This window comes from Cervus canadensis, chromosome 22, assembly GCF_019320065.1.
Source record: "Cervus canadensis isolate Bull #8, Minnesota chromosome 22, ASM1932006v1, whole genome shotgun sequence".
Classification (NCBI taxonomy): Eukaryota; Metazoa; Chordata; class Mammalia; order Artiodactyla; family Cervidae; genus Cervus; species Cervus canadensis.
In genome coordinates, this window is record NC_057407.1 from 21,490,014 (window position 1) to 21,514,021 (window position 24,008).

A 24,008-nucleotide genomic window follows, 5' to 3' on the forward strand; every position below is an offset into this window, starting at 1 on the left:
ACAAGAACAACACGGAGACGACGCCTCTCTGCCTTGACTGATAAACATTCATCAAAGAACACAAACTTCTCAATAGAGCAGAAAACAGGAAAAAGAAATGAAAAACAAAAAGGAAGATTAGTTTGCTTCAGTCACTTTAAAAAGAAAAAATGTACATGAGGCGAAATCACTGGAGTCCTTGAAGCCAAAGATGAAATGAAGCTCCACAGCAAACCATAGTTCTGTCCCTTCGAAGCTTATGCCTTTACAGAAAGTCTGCTCTACAGAGGTCAACATCTTGTGGGCAAGAGATATAGTGAGACAGCACAAATTAACTCCTTAAGTATCACTGCAACTCCACATCAGTCTTTGGGAGTACGTACGTTAAGGAGCTATCAAGAAACAAAAACAGAAACAAAACACTAAATATGACTCAACAGTCCTGAGAGTTTATAATGCATATACAATGGGTTCACCTGCGTCCTTTTGATTCTCTATTTGAAAGAGAAAGCACAACAAGGAGAGAAGAGAGAGAGAAACAAGAACACATATGCAGGATTAATGAGCAAGTGAACCAAAATGCCCCCCACTTATGTGTGATACATGATATTGGAAAGAAAAAGTCGCCCTTGAGTTCCCACCGCCCGGAAGTGTGGGGGCCAGCAAAAAAAGGCTCCTTCACAGACGTGAAAAATGCTGCACAAATAGAAAATTAGTGAAATTAAGTTTTAATGTGAAATCAAGCTATGAAACATACATGAACTCTCCAAGTGACAATTAAGTCATATGTTCTAGCCAGAGCTTAGAGGACGAGGACAAGTTCAAATCTTCAGAAAGAACAAGGAAAAGCTTCCCAACTTGCGCGAGAACAAACAGGAGGCATATAAGAGCTCATTTTACATAGAAGGGACCACTTGTGCGATCTTCTACCCACAACAGTTTGACATCTTAAACATGGAAAAGAAAGCACGGTTTTGCCCCAACTGTCCTTTTCCTGACACCTAACACACGGCTCCCCGCCTAGCTGCTATCTTTTGATTGTGTACCAGTGACAAGCACTTTACAAATTGGGGTTACACACAAGCAAAGTAAAAATGCATTCAGGTCACAGACAGAGAATAACTGAAAAACTTACAGACAAATCTGAGTTTATCACAAACAAATGGCTTAATTGTCTAACCTGTGTTAGGCTGATAAAAAGTGACTGGACTTCTCACACTGGGTTTCACAGACAGAATCAACAGACAAGCCAATGCTAAAAAACTTGAAGCAAGGAGAGTGAGTTGATTTGGATCTGGATTTTCTTGAAATAATGAAAACAGAAAGAGTGAAGACAGCATGGTGAGGAGGTGGTAGGTACTCACGAATGGTTAAATCCATCACTTGGGAGGCCAAGCAGAAGACAGGATGCTCATACATTTCTCTCTTTTTCCCTATAAAAGAGGATTTGGGCATGCAAGAGGCTTAGGTCAGAGGTCAAGAGGTTAAAGGTCATAGGTTAGAGGAAAACGTTACATTAGCTCAAAGGAAAATAGCCACAGAATATTTTGGGATAAACACAGGATAAAAGAAAAAAGGAGTATCAAAATTGGAGATCTACTGGATTAACCATTCAGCATGCCGTGAGTCACGAGAGAGATTGTGACCATGATTTTACACGTCTCTTTAGAATTATTTGCAAGAATACAATGACCGAAAACATCATGATAAAGGGAAACAGAATTTCATTGATTGAAGGCTCCAAGATACTAAGGATTTCAGACTTTAGTATCTAAGGCTCTTGAGGTATTTCTTCATAAACATAGTCTCCAGCAATATTACTATAACTTCTTTCCAACATTCTCAGGGAACTAAGCTATTAATGGTCACAGAGAAGCTCAAATGTCAAGATTTCTTTTCTGGGGGTAGGATCAGAACCTTGTAAAAGAAAGTTGACTGGTAGTAATATCTTTAAAGCTGCCATGTCTCAGCCTATGGTGGACTATGTTCATGAAAGAAAACCTGATACATGCAGCCAGAGGATGTTGGGTTGTCTGAATTAACAATCCCAGCATGCTTTGAAATTGGTGTCACAGCCACTTTTGCAGAGGTAAAGTCAAAAAGTGGCTGAGCCAATCACGGACAAGGAAGGAGAGAAGCGGAAGAGAGCAGGTAGTGTGGAATGAGGTACTTCTCTGACAAGAGAGTTGGAAAAAAAAGATTGATTTCTTCAAAGAATCCCCAGACCTAAAAGTCACAGTGCAAAAGATAATTAACACAACCAAGAAGAATTGAGGCACAAAAGGAAATTACAGACCAGCTGATCTACTTTGGAAACGAATGCATTTTTACTTACAGATCTTAAAGTTTGTTTTTGGATATATTTATCTGAAAGAAGAGAGCAGATCTTACCAAAAGACTAGTCATAGCTAGACCAAGACCTACGTACAAGTCAGCGGACATGGCAACCGAACGTTTCTTGATCCCATCCCATCTCTGGCCTGGCCTAGAATTATTAGGTCCCCAGTTGACTTTAACAAATACAACCAATCATTATGTCCTGGCAAGGTAAATGCTGGAATCATTATTTGCTAATATAGCCCTTTAACAATCTACTTGTTCCTCTATTTTTGTCACTCATTACCAAGTCAAGAGTTGATAAACATCCTTTTAGTGCCCAATTCTTAAGTGTTTCTCCCTGGATGCATAACAACGAATTCATTACCACTGGTACACAATTTGCATTGTCAGACAGACAAAATTGAGAGAGGGAGGACACGGAATGTACAGAACACTGCAAATTTGACATGATCTTAACCTAATTCTCTAAGGAAACAAGAACTTTGGCAGGGTAAGTGATGGGGCTATAGTAGTTAATTAGGTCTCTCTCTCTTTTTTTTTTTTCCAGTCATGTCCTAAAGGCAGACAATGAGTATTTGCTGGATTGATTGGGTGTTTCACAAGGGAGAGAACATCGGATTCCAGAATGCGGACACAGTGAGTTTTGCACACAGAACTTCCACATTTATACACTTACACCACGGGTCAAGTTGGGTGTGGTTTTCAAATCACCCTATAGCAGCCAACAGGGTAACAATGAAAAGTAATTAATACCTTTGCAAACAAACAGGTCCCAAAGAACCATATCTTCTCAAGTAGGGTGGACTCAAAGTGCCTTTGGACGATTACTTGGTCATTAGTGACCACAGCCCTAAAACCTGAAAGGGGAGTGATAACAACCATCCTAGGTTTGGAGTAGCAAGATTGAACAAGATCTATAACAAACCAGGAGCCATCAGAGACAGTGGAACACTAACCTGCCATCAAGTTTGAAAAGCTACCAAGAGACAAGATACGTTCAAGGGGCAAGAAAGAGTTAAGCAAAATCTTGACGTTGCTTTATTCAATTCTTGTTTTACTTCCAATGCAATGAACAGTGGACAACAAACTGTTTAGCTTTCCTCTATTTAAAGAAGGTAGCCATCCTACAGAGCTCTTTCATAGAAAAACATTAGCCGCAGAGCAAAGTTAGGGCCAACACCAACTCTTGGAAGGATCTTAGTTGTCCTATGACATCCTATATTCAACATGCTTTTCTACAAAGACTGTTTCCTGAGCCCCTGTTCTTGAACTCATTTAGGTGGCCACAGCCGAGGAAGCTATCACATTTCAAGTGCTTTCAACTTTCAGCTTAAACACAGAGGTGGGCCACTATTTTCTGGTGCCTGTCAGGAAAGAGAAAGACTTCCCCAGGGAGGGATACCAAAATTTCAATTAAAAACTGGGGGCAGAAGGGGGTCTTACCTTCGATTTTGGCATACTCTGACAGTCGAGAATAGTTGACTAAAGCAGCTTGCTCTAGACATTTACGGATGACTGCTTTTACCTCCTCTTGTGGCACTGGGGTTACAATGTCTTTCATCAAGACCTACAGGTGGAAAAACAAGGTTCTTCAAATGGTTCAATGAAATGTGTTACCCATTCACACTTAAATAATTCAGTTTAAAATTAATTGTGAATGCCTCTTTGCAACTTAATATTGATCAAGCACCACGGTTAGAGACAAAATAAAAAATTCCAGTGCACAGTTAGGCTGTCAAAGCCTGTCCATGATTCATGGAAAGGTTAGGAGCATATCATCAATGTATCTTAACTATTTGAGAGACTGGCAGTTTTCTCATATTTATTCTGATATTTGATTAACGGTAAAAAAATCTTCTAAAAACGAGAAGCGAGGTAAAAATACGGTAAAAAAAATCTTCTAAAAACGAGGTCATTCAACCACAATATTTCATCACAATGATGTTCATGTCTCTGTGTACATGTCATCTGTCTTTTATTTTCATTCTTACCCTTTCCAAGAGTGAGAGGGTAGCTTTCAAAGCACCTTCAGGTCGACCAAATGGAAAGCAATACCTAAAACAGACAGAAAAATGTTCAGGTTGCTGAATCGATTGCATTTTAGCATGAAATATGCTATAACTTGATTCCTATGGCAACTCTCTCTGAGGAACAGAGAATGCTTTTTATTTTGTCACGTTGTGTTATGTTAATCTGAATTCACACCATATATGTGTGTATATAATGTATATATATGTGTATGTGTGAATAATGACTAAAGAGAGACTCTGCAAATGTCTGCAACAGAAAAGAATATTTCCAGTGATGACATAAGGTTCTGTTTAGATTTCTATTGTGAAGCAGAACCCTTTGTTAGCTCAATTATGACCTTATATATAATTATTGAGACTGGCATTAAGAAATAGTTTTAGTTGAAAGAAGCTAAACTTCAAACACACCTAAATCCCTGGAGGATTAAGATAGGAAATACAAGAGTGTATTTTGAGCAAATTCATGATTCTGCTAATTGTCTTGCCTTGATTGTAGTTTTTAATTGCTATTTGATCTTTTGTTACTGGCAATGTATCTTGCATAGAGTATACAACCAGTAAGGATTTATCCAGGGTTTTTTTTCTTTTTCTTTTTTTTTAATGTGTATCACACACAGATTTTTATTTATTTTTGCTGCACCACACGGTCCGTGGGATTTTAGTTCCCCAACCAGGGATTGAACCTGGGTCCATGGCAGTGAAAGCCCGTGTCTTACCCACTGTACCACCAGGGGAGTCCCTATCCAGGAGGTTTTTTGATGACACAGATAGTTCTGGAGACTATTTCGGGCAGTCATAAGCCTTTCAAGACACTGCCTCACAGTACAAAGGGAACAGGACAGCTTATGCAAAGAGGGCTTTGTTCTTTTAGCGGAAATAAAATGAACTTAAGATTTCTAAGTCTCCAGAATATTAGCGAACTCTTGTCTTATGCTATGCTATAACTTGATTCCTATGGCAACTCTCTCTGAGAGCTGGCTTTTTCATTCATTATTTCACGTTTTTCTTTTTTTAAGTATAGCTGGTTTTCAACATTGTAGTAGTATTAGGCGCACAGCAAAAGTGGTTCAGTTTTATATATATATATATATATATTTTTTTTTCCCCTCAGATTCTTTTCACTTATAGGTTATTACAAAATATTGAGTTTAGTCCTCCATGCTATACAATAAGTCCTCATTCAGCTGTTTTTAAACATCCAGTGTGTCTCTGATAGATTTGTAGTTTTAGAAAATCAAGCCCTTAATAAGCCCTTAATTTGCCCCTCCCCGGGCTCATTCTCCTAAAAAGCCCTTTAGCCCCAGATCCTTACCTAAAATGTGTAATCTGATTTTCCAACAGAACTCGGAGCCTCTCCTTGATTTCTTCAAAACGTTCCTTTTCTTCAACAGTCACAGTTCCGATTCCATCCGGCCTGAAAGGAGACATGTCATGAGGTGATGGGAACCTCATATGCTGACACCATCAAATCAAATCTCTAGCAGGAGGAAACTGTCCATTTTAGAAGAACAACTACAGTGATCGATGTGACCTTAGGAGAAGTCCCACTTCTCGGCTGGTGACTAGAGGGGATGGGGTACGCTGAGGTTATCATTTGGAGACATTTGCAGAACGGTCGCTCATTTATTGTGAAATGGTAAAATGCACAAAGTGGTGGCTTGCAGGTTAAAGCAGCTTCTAGATCTGTTCTGTTTGGATCACAGCTTCTGAAAATTTTGAACTGCTTGTCAACATTTGTTTTTTTAATTAGGAAAGTTTTATTATACAATTCTCTTAGAAATGTGGACCAACTGGCATTAATTGGCAAGGGGCAGAAACAGCTTCTTCCTTGGCCGTGGCAGGTCACTCTTCTAGTCCACATTTCTACTTTACGTTACCTGAATCTCTTGCAGGCACTTAGGTTTGAGACTCCTGAATTACGCACACAAACTCCTATGAAAACCAGGTGCCCCGTAAGTGTCTATCTTTCCCAGAGCTCAATGCCGATAAATGACTCAATTTCCATAATTGCAGATGTGCAGATTAATTTAACCACTTATATAGTAACTAAAGAACAAATTACAAGACAGTGTAGAAACTATAAGACCTTTATGAAAGAAACTGAAGAAAACAGATGGAAATATCTTGTATATATGGACTAGGAGATTTAATATTGTTAACATATCTATACTGTTTAAGTCAGCTATATATTTTATGCAATCCCTATCAAAATTCCAATGGAATTTTTTTCACAGAAATTCTAAAATCTGTAAGGAACCACAGAAGCCCCAAATAACCAAAGCAATTCTGAGAAGGCAGAATAAAGTTGGAGGCATCATGGTTCCTGAATTCAAACTATAAAATTGCAGTAATCAAACAGTATGGTACTGGCATAAAAACATATAGATCAATGGATCAGAGTTGAGAGCTGAGAAATAAACCTCGCACATATGGTCAAATAATACTTGACAAGGGAGCCAAGTGTAGTCAATGTGGAAAGGACAATTTCTTCAATAAATGGTATTGGGAAACTGGATGTTCACATACAAAAGAATGAAGTTGGGCCCTTATCTTAGAGCGCTCACAACAAAGAACTTGAAATGGACTAAAGACGTGAAACTGTAAAAATCCTAGCAGGAAATATAGGGAAAAGTTCCCTGATATTGGTCTTGGCAATGTTTTTTTTTTGAATATGACACCAAAAGCACAAACAAAACAAAACAGACAAGACAAAAAAGTGACACTTTAGCAAACTAAAAAGCTTCTCTATAGCAAAATGTGTAGACAATCTATACAATGAAAGAAAATATTTGCAAACCATCTATGTGATAAGGGGTTACTATTCAAAATATAGAAAGGACTCATAAAAAAACAGCAAAGACCCAAATAACTTGATTAAAAATAGGCAGAGAACATAGACATTTTTCCAAAGAAGACATATAAATAGCCAGCAGGTACATGAAAAGATGTTTAAAATCATTAATCAACAAGGAAATACAAATCAAAACTATAACGAACTATCACCCCACACCTGTCAGAATAGCTGCTCTCAAAACAAAAAGACAACAAATAAATGCTGGTGAGTCTGTGGAGAAAAATGAACCCCTGAGCACTGCTGGTAGGAATGTAAACTGACACAGCCACTATGAAAAACAGTATGGAGGTTTTTCAAAAATTGAAAATAAAATTGCCATGTGATCTAATAATTCCACTTCTGGGTATATATCTGAAAAAAGGAAATCACTATCTTCAAGATACAACTGCACCTTGTATTAACTGCAGCATTATTTACAATAGCCAAGATAAGGAGAGAACCTAAGTTGGGTATTGACAATATTATCGACACAGGTGAATCAATAAAGGAAATGTGATATATACAAAGTAGAATATCATTCAGCCACAAAAAAGAAGGAAATACTGCTTTTGTGACCACATGGATGGACCTTGAGGGCATTATGCTAGGTGAGATAAATGAGACAGAGTAAGATATACAGTGATATGTGTATGATAAACATATATCACTTATATGTAGTATCAAAAGAAGCTGAACTCATAGAAAAAGAGAGTAGAATGGTGGTTGCCAGGGTGAGGGAGTGAGTGAAATGGGGAAATGTTGGTCACAGGGTAAAGCTATAAGAAGCTATAAGAAGAGTAAGTTTTGGGGATCTAATATATCCTATGGTGATTATAATGAACAGTACTGTATTACTTACTTGAAACTGTTAAAGTAGATTTTAAATGTTTCCAACACACACATAAGAGACACACAGACACACGCAGTAAGTGTATGAGGGGATGCAGGTGTTGATGAACCTTATTTCAGTAATCATTTTAAAATGTATACCTGTATCAAATCATCACATTGTACATCTTAAACTTACATGATATATGTCAATATCTCAATAAAAGCAGAAAAAACAACAAACCACATCGGCTATCTTTTGATCTTAGTGATCTGCTGCTCATTTAACAAAAAGGAATGACCCAGCATAAATAAGTGAACTTCAGTTTAGTCCCAGTATTCTCATGTTTCTGAATCACCAATAGGTTCACACACATTTTCCTTATTTCCTCTGGCCCATTCAAGTTGAGAATACAAAGGAAGGCTGCATATTTATAGCCCAAACTTATCTGTGCCAAATTAGACGTAGGATAATCTGACCCATTCAAAGTCTTCAGCTACCCAGATCTTGTAGTGACTTGTTTTGACTACTGGCTGAGCCAGTTTGCAGATTGGTGCGTCACCATGAAACTTCTATTGGAACATTCTTCAGTTTGCAAATGCAAGTCATCTTGAGACCAAACAAATGGTCTTATTTATAGGCCTTCTCAAGGATCCAGCAGAAGTTGGGAAAATCCTGTATACTAGACCAGTCTGACTGCACAAAAGACTTGGCAAATGATAGCAGTGTACCTCCTGTTAGGGGTTTATTGGTCAGCTTCCCTTCTTTTTAAGTACTAAAAATGCCTTATTTGAAAAAAGAAAAAACTTCCTCTCCCCCATTTTGTAGAAAATACCCCTAACAGTAAAATCCTACACTGTGCATTTATTGACACCCTCCTGAACTTAAGTAAATGCAAAATGGTAAATACCAGGTAGGCAGTTTGAATCTATACATGTGCCCTTACTTTTAAATTTTCAGAAAAATCTCAAATGTCACTTTATGAAATTTATTAAAAATTTTTTTTAAAAACATGAAATGCCCACAAATCTGTAGTTAAAACTCAGGATGAATTCATTGGCCCCACAAAATACATGTGACACTTTCTGTAGTAACATCTCATGTGTCTGTTATAACCTAAAACTTCCTCTGGCTATGGCTTCTGGATTTTGTTTACACAAAATTCAGCTCACTAATGCACTGAATACACATTTATACAGTTTTTGTGTGTGCATACCTGCAATCAATTTGGGAAAAGTTAAGCCATTTTAAGCATTTTGTTTCTTAGTGGGGAATTAAGCCAGAGAAAAATGCTATTAAATACAAGGCACAATTCAGAGAGGAGTTTATAGATCACTAGAAGAGCCTGAAAACCATTTCACAGAGGCAGCCAGAGATGTCTATGGCCATTACTAGGAAATAAACCTCTGTGTGAAGAATATCATTCCTTCCTTACCCAACAAGCCTTCTAAGGCAATTAGGCAATTAGAAAGCAGCTCTCAGATTTGTGTTTGAGATGATAAAAACTGAACATTTAGTATGTGCCTGGCTTTCCTGTAATTCTCACTATAAATGGCATTATAAACATAACATTTATGATGTTTTCCCCTTTTGTTTTAATGATTCACATTTATAATGATTAAATGTATCAAATGGCAGCTTCCATGTCTCCTTGGATTACTTTGTGAGCACTGTTAATCTCCCTATTCAAAAAAGGTAAACAATCAAAAATTGTCATCTTTTCTTAAATTTGCTTCTTAATCACCTATGGCAGTGTGAACACTTTCATTTTAAAATAAATGAAACAAACTAATCTGAGTCTGTAAGATGCACAGTGCAGAGTTCACCAACAAAAACAGGTGATAAAACATATCACGATTTAGACATCCAGCACACATTTATTTATAATTGCCAGAATTGCCCTGAAATGATGCTGGTAATGGGGGATGTTATTTTACAAATCGAGGGAGAGAAATGCAGGAATAATAAAATTTGTCTAAGATCACAGATTGTCACTCTTATCAGTTAAAAAGCAAAAATAACCTTGGCTGCATTGATTTCTCATAGTTTTTGAAAATTCTGTCAAACATCAATTTCTTTTCCATTGACCCCTATAATTCATCAATGTTAACTGTACAGGTTTACATGGATCTACTAACTGAAAAATCCTGTTCAATATTCTGGGGAACATGGTTCTCCCAGAAGCAATAAAATACTTTCCCTAGAACAGGGGCCACACGAGCCTATCTTAGAATCACACAGAAAGCCTGTGAGACCTCAGACTGTGGGTGTGTGGGGGTACGACTGGTTGGGGGGGGGGGGGACCTGAGAACTGGCCTTTCTAACAAGTTCCCTGATCCTGCTGGTTTGGAGAACCTTACTTTAAGAACCACTGCCTTAGAGAGCAAGAAAATATTTGGTGGGTGGCTGAATACATGAAAGGGTATTTTGGTTCAGGATTTCTCTTGGATTAGAGTGAATCTGGAACCAGAGATTTTCTCTAAGAAGTACACAGTCCACTTAACGAAGCTAGCAACCCCTTCCAAAAATGGCATTTGCACTGTTTCCAAGGTGCCATTCCAAGCAGTTCTGGTTGCAAAATAAACAGAAGAACTGTACTGGTGTCGCTCAGAAGCCACGCTTTGTTTCTGCGTTCTGGAAACATTTGGGGGTGATTCTATAATTGTCATAAAACTGGCTCTGCATCCTGTTCTGCTCTCAATACTTCTAACATTTAAGAAATCAAAAAGAATGAGAGAAGAGGAGGGCTGAAGCTGGATCTTTACACTCCTACCTAGCAAATCCCAGGCGGAGATGCTTCTTCACTCAGGACACATGTCTAGGAGCCTGAATCCTCCGTTCTCTTGGATCCTATTGCATTTTCTGCTGGTGTTTCTGTACGTCTTAGGGGCCACTGCCACTTCCTTAGGGCACCTAGATCTCCTCTGGAGGAATGCCCTTGGCTGCACCGTGCATAAACTGAGGTGCCTACTCTGTTGTCAATGCTGAAGGCTTCGGACAGGCCAGCTCCTCCCTTGGGTGGTCACTGGACATCTTAGTTGGACTATGAACTACACTCAGCCAACTGGACACTCTTTCCTGGAACTTCTACATCAAAGAAACAACGCAAAGATAAAAGAAACAGATGGGGTTTGCTCATGCGAGCAGCTGTGCCCTGCTCAGCCTGTCTCCCCATGTTCGTAGTTCTTAATCTGTGACTGTACCTTAGAACCAGGAGAGAGCCTTGCGAGGTCCCACCCTCGATCTCTGACTCAGAGTGTCCGCATCGAGGCCTACACATTGTCAGTTTAATGCCCTAAGTTATTCTAATGTGCAGGCAGGACGGCACATGGCTTTCATCCTGCTTCCCACTTCCCAGTCACTGCCTTGATCCCAGTTTTCCCCTCCCTTTCTTTGAGGTTCCTGGCATCATCCCAATAAACTTTCTTTTGCTTAGATTATCCAGAGTTAGTTTTTGTTCCTTACATCGAACCGATGTACATGCATAAAGTACACATTCCCTCCTCTCCCGTGTGCTCAATTTTAGTAGAAATGTTGATGCCTTTGAATCTGGCTTTACAAACACACACACACAACAAGGAAATGTGATCCCTGGTCACTGGTTGCACCTAACTGCACACTGGCTAACCACTCACTTCTTGTGTATCATGATCCCGCAAACTTGAGACAATATGCAGGTCAATTGCAGTCATTTTTGGAGCCCTGTTGAAGACTGGAAGCTCTCCCACCTGCAGGCCATCGCTGGAGCCAGAAGTGGGTCTCTCGGGCCACGGCAGACTATATTGCATCTGACACAGCAGGCATCTCCGGAATCCACCTTTCAAGTTTTCGGCAAACCGTTTTCTCACTGTCCTTCACAAAGTTGACATTTTCGGCAGCACGATAGGAAAGATGTCACGTCGGCTGCTCTTCAAGTTATTGTCACAGTGGTTAGCACCAGTTCTGTCATCTTCACTCTCCTCACAGCCTCCCATCTTGAGCCATGTCACAAATAATAATACATCTAGAGTTGTGTTTTTCTCTTTTTTTTTTTAAATCAGATTAAAATGACCCTAACCCAGCTGCCCACACTTCAGAACTAGTACTGCAAATTCTTCTTCCTTTGCCCAAATGTTTCTGAGCTAGAGCTTGTTACTTAATATCTACTGTAGGATTAATCCAATATGATTAAGCATGAGGCTTTTAATGTGAGAACACTTTATCTTGATATTTGAAATTAAGTGCGAACAACTGAGGCAAAGAATTCAAACTACCTTGTGTTTTGTGAAAGTGAATTGACCTCTTTGAGACTGTTAAATTGCCGTTAAGACACCCAGGTGGGCACATGGAGTCCTAGCATTTAATTATTCTGCCAACAGGGTGCTCTATATTGAAAGCTGGGCCACAAAACCTCCATTTGGAAGGTAAGATATCTCTTCAAGAAGGTCAGGTTACTAAATTAATTTGAAACATATTGGATTAATTGATGGATGTGTTCTGATACTGCATCTATCTGGTAATCAAGTGCAGAATCCAGTGTGAAACGAAATGTGTGAATTCAACAAAAGGGGAAAGCGTGTCTGGTCCACCTCTCTGCATTCAGCCAGCTTTAAGCTCCAATCACTATCAACAAGGGGTAAAACTCCAGCTGAAGTGGGAATATACTTTCTCTCCAAATGCAAATGTCCACATATGCCGGTGCAGGCACCGTAAACACGATATATTCTCTCTCTCCAAATGGATGAATGCCTGCAGACCGCAGTATGGATCCATGAAAATGTCCTTAAACAAGCAAGATAACCGAATCCTGCTTGCTACAAAATTGTTCCAGCCCAGAAACATGAAAGCTGAAAGGGTCAGAGTGGAACAGAATATTTTAGTAGCCGTTCCTTGCAATGGTCCCTAAATAGAACATTCAGACTAAACACACACTCTTAACCTCTCTCTTTAAAAATTGACTTCTAGCAATTCTTAATCCTTACAACTTTCAAAATGACACTTTTGAATTTAATCTTATTGTGGAATATTTTCCTTTGTCTCTTTCAAGTGGTTAATAACTCCATGTTTAAGAACACCAAAGCAGCACATCTCAAAAGGAGGCATCCCCACTTGCTCATCTGGATGGTTTATATAATCTCTAGCTTAATTATAAATTGTAATTAGGACTCTCACATCCTATAGTCACTGCTTCATTATGAAAGCCCAGCCTTACCCTTTCCTTCTCCTCTCCCTCCAGCCCATGCCCTTTTCTAATTATGCCCTGATGCCCTGGGGCTCAGACACGCTGCTAAAACAAATACATCAAAGTGTTTGTATCACAAAGAGTAAGCTAGGAAGCAACAGCAATCAGTTTCTACAACATTACAAATGCATAGTGAAGATTCTTGAGACTGGTTTTAGTCAATTTGAGAAAGAGGTTAGACCAGGGCAAAAATACACAAGTCAGGTTTTTTGTGACTTGTTTACTGCTTTTTTAAACATGGAGCTAAAACCCAACAATATCAGAAGGTGTCTTTACTCTCTTATAAGGATGGGAGTGATAGAAGTCTCTCTCTCCTGAACAATCTCAGAATGTGTAAGTTATTGGCACAAGGACATTAATCAAAGTGGCTTAGGCTCTGCCCAGGTGCTGAGTGAAGCAAGAGCCCCAGAGATGATAAGAAAACTGATATAAAATGTATGTATTGTAGGAGAGTGCATATTTCTTTCTCCAGAGAAGGACCAATTTCTAAAATTTTTACTACAGACTTTTCTCTTTGAGGACTAAATGAAGAAATGAGTTTCTTTATTTCTAGACAAGCAAAGACACCAAGGTTTTAAATTCTACCTTGAATACGCTATGACCCTATACAGAGATTTCTGAGTGATTTAGAGGAGTAATATCAGTGGTCAGAGTTTTTGGGTATCACATCTACTCTAAAAAGGGTATGATATCTGAAAATATATTTTGTACCAATGAGCACAGCATAAGGACACAACAGTGGAATTTTGGAAGAAAAATGCACATTATTTGAATTTTTTGTTATGCACCAATGGGACAGATATCCAGCACATTTCATATAAGATTTTATGTTTGAATTGGAAAATCTGCTGTTCTCATGGGGCAAATTTCCTTCACGAAGAGAGTCACATGGGTTAAAAGATAGCATACAAGCTCTAGAGAGAATTTCTTCTTGGGATGCAGACTTTTACATGAAATATCTTTGGACTTTTTCCCTCCTCTCCTTCGTCCGATTAGGTGAGGCTGGATCATTAGGATTTAGAGAATGACGCAGACGCGTTTAAGGCCGACACCACATTCGGAGCTGAGAGGCCAACCAGCCAGGTGCTCCTGTCCACAAGTGAGATAAGGCCTGTGTCCGCATGTAACATGGGACCGGGGGTGTGAATGTCACTGTCAGCCCCCACCCACGCCTGCCTGCTACCGAACTGCTGCATTCACAGGCTGGTAAACACAGAACTACCCTGCTATCCTCTTTTCTCTCTTTTTTGGGGAGGGAGAGTTAGAAGCACCAGACATAATGTCCTAATGGCTGCATGTGTGTGTAACACAGAGAGAAAGGGAGGAAAGAAAGGAGGGAAGGAAATACTGGAGAAAAAAGGAAAAACTAAATACATATGCAAAATGACTCCTTTACTTTTAGGTAGGAATTCCCCCCACAATAACTAAAGGCAACCATGATATGACATGGATTGGGAGTAAGGGACCCATACTGAAGGCAAGGACATGGACAATAAAGCAAGTGCTGTGGTCCAGGGGAGAGAAGTTAGAGACGGGAACCCTGGCAGTGGTCCTGAAGATAAGGAGAAACGGGCCGACTTGAGAGATGTGAAAGCACTGGCAGGGCACAGTAACTAAATCCCTGTGATGCGCTGAGGAAGGAGACATCAAGGACTGCTCCCAAGGTTTTGTCTTGGGCAAATGGATGGGTGGAACCACTCACTGACTTAGAAACAGGAGTAGCAGGAGAAAAGTGAGCTCCATCTGAGTGCTCAGTGACTAAGCCACAGGGATCACATGGTTTCTGCACACAAGCAGCACCTTGGCTTCAAATCCATCTCCCCAAAGCATCCTTGGACACATTTTCAGAGATTTTTAGGACTCATGCCCTCTTGCATCTGCTTACAGACGCATTAATCTATGCAGCCTACTTTGGATTGGGGCGGTTGGCATTATGGATTTTTTAATTGCTGATACAATGTACTTTCTCCGCAGGCCATATGTGAAGAGCAGCACTGGCATTCAAGAAATGTTAAATAATAATGTAAATGAGAAAAATTTCCAATCCCAATAATAAAGGGATCCAAGGAACATTGACGCAACTTGCAATCATCGGAGCTGTTTGATTGCCTTGTCACTGTGGGACAGTGACCAAAGTGATGTTAATCTAAATGTCATCTAGAAAGAAGACTAAAAATATTATGGTGAAAATTAAGTACAGCAACCTTAGGAGCTGATTTAAAAATTAGAAGATATAGTGATTTACATCTGTGGGTTTGATGATCGCCAAGAGCAACCAGCTGAACATACTCACATTTTCCTTTTCTTTCCCCTCTCTCTTTGCAAAAATGGGCTCAGTTTTAAAGAGCTAGTTCATACTAGTGTTCCCTCAATCAATGGTTCTTAAATGCTGCTACACATAAGGGTTTAAAACCAAGATGCTTAGGTCATATCCTAGACTAAATCAGAACCACTGCTGGTGGGGCTAAGGCATCAAAATTTTTTAGGCTCTTGAAGTGATTCCAATGTGCAGCTAAGTTTGACCACCAAGGTCTTGAATAAGTAGGATCTGAAGACCAAATGCCTCAGAAATACCTGGGGAGGAAATGATTAAAAAGGGTAGATGCCTGGCACAATCGAAGACTTGCTGAACCAAATTACTTGAAGACGGGACCTCATTCTCTCCATTTTTACAAACTTCCCATGTGATGTCTGTGACAACCCCTGCACAAGCTGAACATCAGTGTCAAGCCTTTAGACACAGACTATGCCTGTATAAAAGGAACCAAAATCCAAATAAAAAGGAGAGATTCCGTCCCAACACCTGGAAGTTTGATGTTTTGGGTTCTGTTTGCATGGGGCTGCTCCCTGTACTGCAGGATCTTTAGAAACATCACAGGCCTCCACCCACCAGAGGACAACAGCAGCACAAAGCGAGAATTGAAACGGCCCCAGACATCGCCAAGTGTCCCTTGGGGAAGAGACCACCCCAAGTCAAGAATCTCAAAGATTCCAGACATGTCGATGGTTCCACTATCTTCCACTGCGTGGCATCATGAACAGAGAAACTCTGGATCAGATGTTCTGGATTCAAGTAGGCATAGTGTTAGGCTTCCCAGGTGGCACAGTGGTAAAGAATCTGCCTGCCAATGCAGGAGATGTGGGTTTGATCCCTGGGTCGGGAAGATCCCCTGGAGAAGGAAATGGCAACCCAGTCTAGTAGTCTTTCCTAGGAAATCCCATAGTCAGAGGAGTCCTGCGGGCTTCAGTCCCTGGGGCTGCGAAAGTGAGAGCCGTAACTTAGCGACTGACAACAGTAACAGCCATGGTGTCTCACAACGACGCAGCACAGGCTTCAGAGAAGATGGGATAAACTCAGTCACCAGCACCTGAGTGATCACTAATGATGTCTAGCTGCAGCAGGGCTGGGCTCTGCCTCCATGTTTGGGGCTGCTGAGTTATTAATAGGTAAAAAAAATTAATAACTGGACAAAAAGCTACTTTTTACCTAAAGTTGGTTGTGAGATGACAATAGGAATGGAATCTATTGTTGAGTTAAATTCAGTTAGAGGGCAGTTTGTTTCCATGGGTCATGAGTTCCTTCTTACTGTGAGTCAAAGAAGAGATAACCTGTCCACATGCAAACAGTGTTCATCCTGGTGAGAGAGGTAGGAAAATATTTTCCAGTGTTAATTGGTGCTCAAAGGAACCTCTCCTCTAGGTGGCCCTAAGCTCCAGATACACTCTTTTTCTACAAGGTCAAAATCACCAGGTGGGCCAGACTAACTGTGGACATCTTCAGGACAAAAATGGAAAATTTTAATTAATCTTTTAAATTAATTTCTTTAATTAATTCAGACAGCTGCTACAGTAGGTCACCTGGAAATGTTGAAACTCATATTCAATGGGCTGAATTTGCATCTCACACCACACAGAGTGCTAATGCTGGGCAGGTAATAAGGCAGAGAAGTTACGAATCCAAGCTCCAAAGAGAGAACAATCATGTTTGCTATGTGAACCATGTTCACTGAAGACAGTGACTGAATTTATCTGAGCCTCAAACCCTTCATCTGTTAGGTGACAGTAATAATAATACAGATCTCACAGTGAAGCATTAAGGATAAAATGAGATAATATATGTAAATAGCACTTCACACAGTACTTTGCATATAGAAAACACATTAAATGGTGATAAGTATCCTTATTTTAATTACACTTTTTTTTATGAAATCTAACAATGGTCTATTTAATTTAATATAGCCCATGGAAGATAATTTTAGAGGTTTATGGAGTATAACAGATGCTATAATTCTATGTGCTTATTTTGCAGATGAGAAAACTGAGGCACCGAAATGAGATATGACCATCTTAGATTTATTGAGAACAGGCTCTAACACTCAGATCTTTAGAATCTACATACAGTGCTGATGTGGTACAAAGAAGAACTTTAGACTCAGAATATTTGGGTTTGCCACCTAAATTTTCAGACATTCAGTTTCATCATCTGCAAAATGGGTATAAAAGCACCTGACCTGAAATGTTACAGCAAGTGACATGTACGGAGACAGCAATACGTTAAAAGCATTTTGTAGACCGCAGAATACCACACTTAAGTACAGATATTTAAGATTATGATTTTTTCTTCCTTAAAAAAATAGCAAATATAGACCCTTATGTGTATAAGCCTCAAAGTACCACTCACAATCTTTCCTGGTAGTTTTTCATGGCACAGGAAACAGGTCAGGCTCCAGGAAGTGCAGCCATTTGCTCTCTGCTCCACTTCAGTGCCGAGCATGCCAAAACCAGCACCTTGGACAGCAGCCAAAGAAGCCTCCTTTTCATGCACCTATAATACTCTGCATTTTCTTACCGACTGCAAGCTACTTCTGCCCTGCACTCTGACCCACACAGGGAAACACAAAAACTCCACTCCTCTCTGTGTACACTGCAAGTTCAGAAGGTGGGTGTTGCCATGAAATCGGGGCTTTCTTTGACCTTCACTATTAGACTGGCATACAATGATCCACTGCCTGCTTCATTTCCTAGGAAGTGAAACTGGCCTTTTCATTTGGTCTGCCTACAGCGAACTGTATGAATGTGAGGACTTAGAAAGTTTCAACTGAGCAAATCCACAGTGAAGCACAGAGCAGACAGAGCTCCCTGCAAACTTTGCGTCCTTGGGCAATGCCAGGGTCAGAGCATCCATTCCAAACCTCACCACGAACTTTAAACTGTCAGTGCTAATTTGGGGCGAGATAGGGAGGATGAAGAAGGACATAGGGATAATGCTGGATATAACTGTAGACCTACTTCATTTTCTTTAAAAGGGAATAAAAGCCACCGATTCGCCATTTTACCAATTCACAAAGAATATGTAAAAGACACATGAAACAAGAGAGGATAAACATAATTTTAGAACTTAAAAGTATTTTCAAGGTGACTTCATCATATAAATGATTCTATGAGGAGTCATTAATTTGGTGACAGACATTACTTCGTGCATTACAAACAATTATTTGAAAATGGATTACTTTCATGCAATAAATGTAGAAGTGAGAGGGTCTGCTGAAAATGATGGACCTACTAGAAACGTATAAACTCATTTTATGCCAACCCATTTTATTTGCTCCTTAACCATAATTTCAAAATTATAAATCATGGGTTGCTTATTATGAGTGACTTGTTAAGCTACCAGGCCCCTAACTAGATGCCACTAAAAAAAGCAATCTGACTCATGCTTCTGTTTACATATTGCTCGATTAGTTTTTTTCAATATGAACATGCTTTAAGAGTCACTAAATACCCGATTCAAATTCAGTCCTAATACATGATATTTTTGTCCATTGCTAGCGTGGTTTTTTAAAGTGCACCTTCAAACAGAGACTTCAGGAATACACAAAGCTTGCTGTTTGTTAAGGCTGAGATTCAGCATAGATGGGGGAGAGGGAAAGGTCACAGACATCCCAAAACACAAGCCAATACACACGAAACATCTTACCTTTTAGGCTCTGGATTTGCCTGGGTTTTGGGATTTTTTCTTTTTTTGGATTCCTTTTTGGTATCTTTTTTAGCCTCTGGTTCAGATGGGGAGGGAGTTTTGCTCCCTTCAGGGTCTGTGTTTGGTGGCAGCCCACCAAGGTACGCATGCATTTGTTGACTTTGGAGAGGGGGTGGTCGCATGGAGCATGCACAGAGTGTGGCCAGCCATGGGAGAATCAAGAGCACACATACATGCACAAACAAAAGAAAGAAAAAGAAGGATGCATCAAACAGCAAGAGCAAATGCATTCAAACTAAAATAATAAGCAAAAAAAAAAAAAAAGATGCAAACTTGCATAAGGAAAATCAGAACTGAAAAGAAAATAAGAAATCCAAAACTGTTTCCATGACAAGATGTATAAACCTAACTGTGAATCAAGTGGCAGTCTTACAATATGAAATCCAGACAATGTGTATCATAATTCATGATGATGTTTACCAGGGAGTTTACAAAAACACTTCATTATTTTATAACACTTCCTTATTCAGTAACATATGTAGAATACAGTGTGACAACCCAGAGAATATAATGCAACTTCTCTCTCTCTCTCTTTAAAGAATTCAGTCCAAGAGGCTGTAACAGATAGTCATCAAAGTGTACATATTTATAAAAAGCAGAATTATGCAGAGATAGTCCCCAGGTATCAGAGTTTTCATGAATATCTTTTATGCAAATGAAAGGTCATGTGCTGGGCTAGCAAACCTGGTAACAATGGGAGGTGATGAAAATCTTGTTGCCTGTTAAATATTCAAACCTACAGTGCTATTGTTACCCAGCTCTAAATGTTGAAGTTGCATCTCATAAAATCTACCAGCACTAGAGAGAGGAAAAGCACAAAACCAACCCCACAGATATTCCAGAGTTGTATAGCTTGCAAAGATGACTGACACAGTTCTGATTTAAAAGAAAAAGTTGTCAATTCTGGATTCTCCCATGTAAGACTTTCCCCAGAGCAGCAAGCTTTTCAACTGCAGGCTCGGTTTCTGAAGCCACCTAGTTTTCCCTGGGTGTGCCTTCCCCGGCTATTGGTAGGGGTTCGCGGGGTAATGGAGGCTTCTCTTTATAGTAATGTGAGGCTACACACACTGAGATAGTAAACTGGCTGTGGCAGTGCAGAAATTTACTCCAGGTCTTCAGAGCCAAATGGTACCTTTCTTAAGTTATTTACTGCTTTTTGCATTATTGAGAACATGGATCTTTTCCTCCAGGAGCTGGGCAATGTCTAAAGAAAGAAAGTACTTAGTATGAAGTTAGGAGAGCTGGTGTTCTGGTCTTGTCTGTAAAACCTATAAACCGAAGGGGTTGACTCCACCATGATCTCTGAAGTTCCTCCCAGCTCTCTGGTTAAATTCAAAGTGCCATGATTATCTACGTCTCCTAGCATCACCTTGCTTGCTTCAGCCCTTGAGTTTCCTCTGCTGAGCATTTGTACATGCTCCTCCTTTCTCCCAGGACCACTCAACTCCAACTTCAGTACTCAGGCCAAGCATCACTTCCTCAGGGAGACTCTCCCAGCGTCCTGCCACCCCATCTGAATCATGGTCCTTCATTAAATGCTACCATGGGATTTCATCCCTGTTTCTCGAAGAATCAATTTCTCTGTAACTCTGCCTTTGCTTAATGTCTAGTTTTTGCTCACCATGTACGCGGAAGGTGTACCAGAGTTCCTGACCTTCAGTAAGTAGCCATTTTTTTAATGAAATAAATGATAACAACAACAAAGACAGATATTTATTGAGCCCTTGCCATGTTCCAGGCATTGTGCTGAACCTTTTATATCCACGTACATTCTCTCAACAATCCCATGAAGATTCTATCTTCCCTGTTTTACAGATGAGAAGACAGAGGCAGAGAGGGTTTAACTGCTACCCAGGCAATGCTAGCAAATGGAGCAGCTATTATCTGAGTCTAGACTGTTCTAACTTCAGAGACCACTCTAGAAGTCCTATTTGCTGTTTCTGTTGAGACTCAAGAAGGGAGAAGAAAGTCAGACCTGTGTGTACGTTCTTTGTGTTTGGGTGGCTGGTGTGTGTGCCCCCACATGTCTGTCCTACTGAGCGAATAGGAATGGGGAGACTTAGAGAGGACAGCAAGGGCAGGACCAGCTGTGAACCACTGCCAGCACCTTAAACATCTTTTTAAAAGGAATACCCCCGGACACGTGCCTACCTGTTCCCGTGGACGTGGGACGCACAGAAGGCGAAGCTATAGTGGAGGAGGGTTGGGTCGATCATGGCGCCGTTTTCTGCCCGTTCGAGCAAGTCTCTGAGGTAGCACAGATGGCGATGGCAGCCTCGGACCCCGTTCCGGGCGCAGTACTCGTCTAGTACAAACACCTGGCCAGGACTGAACCAGCCCTGATTGGAATAAAGGAGAGACCGTCTTTCAAATACAGGTTGGGTGTAGCTGGGGGAGAGCTCTACAGCTGGGGGTGACTGCAGAAGGGGGTTAAGAACAGCCAGAGCCAGCACCTCCTGACCGCTCACTGAGCACAGTCACTCTGTCAACACCGTGAGAGCGAGCTGGGTTAGTCCTCACCAGAGCCTGTGCGGGAGGGGCTGCTCTCCCTGTCGGGTGGATGGGGAACCTGAGCCCAGGGAGTACATGGAGCTTCCCTAGTGTCCCACAGCTAGTAATGATGGAGTATGGATCAGCAGAGGGCAAGATTCCAGAAACAAGAGTCTCACCCACTGCTTTAACACTGAACCGTAAACCCTAAGAGCACTGCGGTGGGGCCAGGGCCAAGTCTCGGTTGCTGATAAGAGAAAATATTAACATTAATGCCTTAAGTTGGTACAGTGCTTTACCCTTGACAAGAGCTTTTAGTTGAGCCCATGACAACCTCGAGAAGTCTACAGGGCAGCTTTATCTTTATTTCACACATGAGGAAACGAAAATAAGAGCTCATGGATAATACAAAACAGCCAGGACCCAAACCCAGCTCTGTCGTTCTCCATGTCTTCTGTATTTTTAATACTCTGGAGCATTAACAAATACTGGGATTGATCTACATTCATGCCAGGACTTCATAAATCCTTTCACTTTGGAAGAAAAAAAAAAATTTTTTTTAAGATTTTAAAATGAAGATAATAACAGAACTTTCCAAAAAGAACATGACTTTAAGTTCTCAAGCTGTGAATCATATAGGAGTCAACTAAACTGAGAGGAGCTTCCTGTGCCCAGGCTGAGTGTTTTATATTCTCCCTGGCAGTTATTTGTTTTCTTATTATGTATTTGCGTGCTGCAGGACCACACAAAACTCTGCTCTAAAAAAGAATCGGGCTGGAATCTCTGATGCAGAGCACATTAGGAGGTGACATGGTATAGAAACTGCTGCCTCCACCAAGCACTGAAGAAAAAAGATGCTCAGTAAGGCCCAGCGACTTGCCGCTCAAAGTCACTCTTGGGACAAGCCTATAATGAAATCACTTCTTTCAGTCTGAGTACTTTTCTGAAGCCAGAAATAAAAATTGAGGTGGTACTTTGTAAGCTGGGAATTTAGGATGATCTTAAATATAAACCTAATTTTACTTTGAGGGTCTTCTCTGAGTCATCTTTTGAATATACCTCTCCATCCTGGGAGAGAAAAGGCAAAAGGAGAAAGTGACTGGGTGGCAGGTAGAGGCCACAGAAGTGCAGCGAGGGAGGCCCCCGCAACACTCGGATCTTGTGCTAGGGATCCGGGGAATCTTCGATTGACAACATGCAGCTCAGCAATGCATCCGACGAAAGACGGCATCTTTCCTATTTCAAATGATAAGTTACTGCAGAGGGCGGGAGAGTAGTCGAGGCAGTGGGCTGCCCCTATAGGCAACTTCTTTGCCACTCCATCTGCTACCCCAAATGCTAAATCTTAGAAACAACACTGCTGTGAAAGATTAAAATATATTTTCTACGACTCAGATGACACCAAGTCTTTTGTAGATGCCAAAATAGCTGCTTTGAAAAGAGTTGAAGAAATATCAATTAGGAGCTCAGTCGAAGACACAGAAAAATTTATGTATCCCTGCTGGTCGGTCTCCAAAACTGACTGGAAAAAAAGACTGTAATAATGAGAAAATGGAATGTATGGAGGCAGGAGATGAGGTCCTCTTAATGGTTCTTATTTTCTGAAATTGGGGGATGACGATTAATACATACAGGTATGCAAATAGGGAAGGAAACTATTTTACACTATTCACAATTAATTTGGGGTTTTTAGGCCTGAATATGACTATCAGGAAGCAAGCTTCAAAATTTCATTTCTGGTTTAATTTTTTAGAGGGCATTCACTCCTCAGTGATGAATTTCTTAGTGAAAAAGAAAACTGTTTGAAGAAAGTACGATTTGAAAAAAGTCTTGAAAATAATATGTCTCAAAAACATTCCTCAAGAGACTAGGAATTATATATAAAAGGAAACAATTTAAGTTCAGAGGCAAATTCTTACAAGTTTCATGAACACAATTTATAATTATGTGAATAATTACACAATCACAGGAAACACATTTGAGAAAAACTGCCTTGCAATGCAAGGTAAGCCTTTTTTTTTTTTTTTTTAAGTCAAAATGATGTATTCCTTTTCAGTTTGGCAAAGTTCAGACTTCTGATAACGTGATTCTAAACCTGAGATAATCAGTGAATCTTTTATGAGACAAAGATTAATAAATTATTCCACATGATCTTCTGTTTTTTAGACTATTTTATCTGTCATTTTAATATTTTGGCTTCTGACAAAGAACAAAAAAAAGGAATTTAAAAGAAAAATTGGAACAGATTT

At 40.1% G+C, this 24,008-nt stretch overlaps 1 protein-coding gene across 11 annotated transcripts in view; it reads right to left on the reverse strand.

Annotated features, from left to right (window-relative positions):
* The window catches only part of CADPS (calcium dependent secretion activator), a 469,363-nt gene that overhangs the window by 112,967 nt on the left and 332,388 nt on the right, over positions 1–24,008 (reverse strand). For 4 of the 11 annotated variants that reach the window (XM_043442954.1, XM_043442953.1, XM_043442952.1 and 1 more), the window contains 4 exons: positions 21,421–21,608; positions 5,662–5,763; positions 4,311–4,374; positions 3,763–3,886 (listed from right to left, as the gene is read on the reverse strand). In XM_043442954.1, the coding sequence (XP_043298889.1) occupies positions 3,763–3,886; positions 4,311–4,374; positions 5,662–5,763; positions 21,421–21,608 (478 nt within the window). Of the gene's footprint in view, positions 1–455; positions 474–1,343; positions 1,413–3,762; positions 3,887–4,310; positions 4,375–5,661; positions 5,764–19,209; positions 19,369–21,420; positions 21,609–24,008 lie in introns of all 11 variants that reach the window. The other 7 variants (XM_043442947.1, XM_043442948.1, XM_043442946.1 and 4 more) reach the window with 4 other exon arrangements.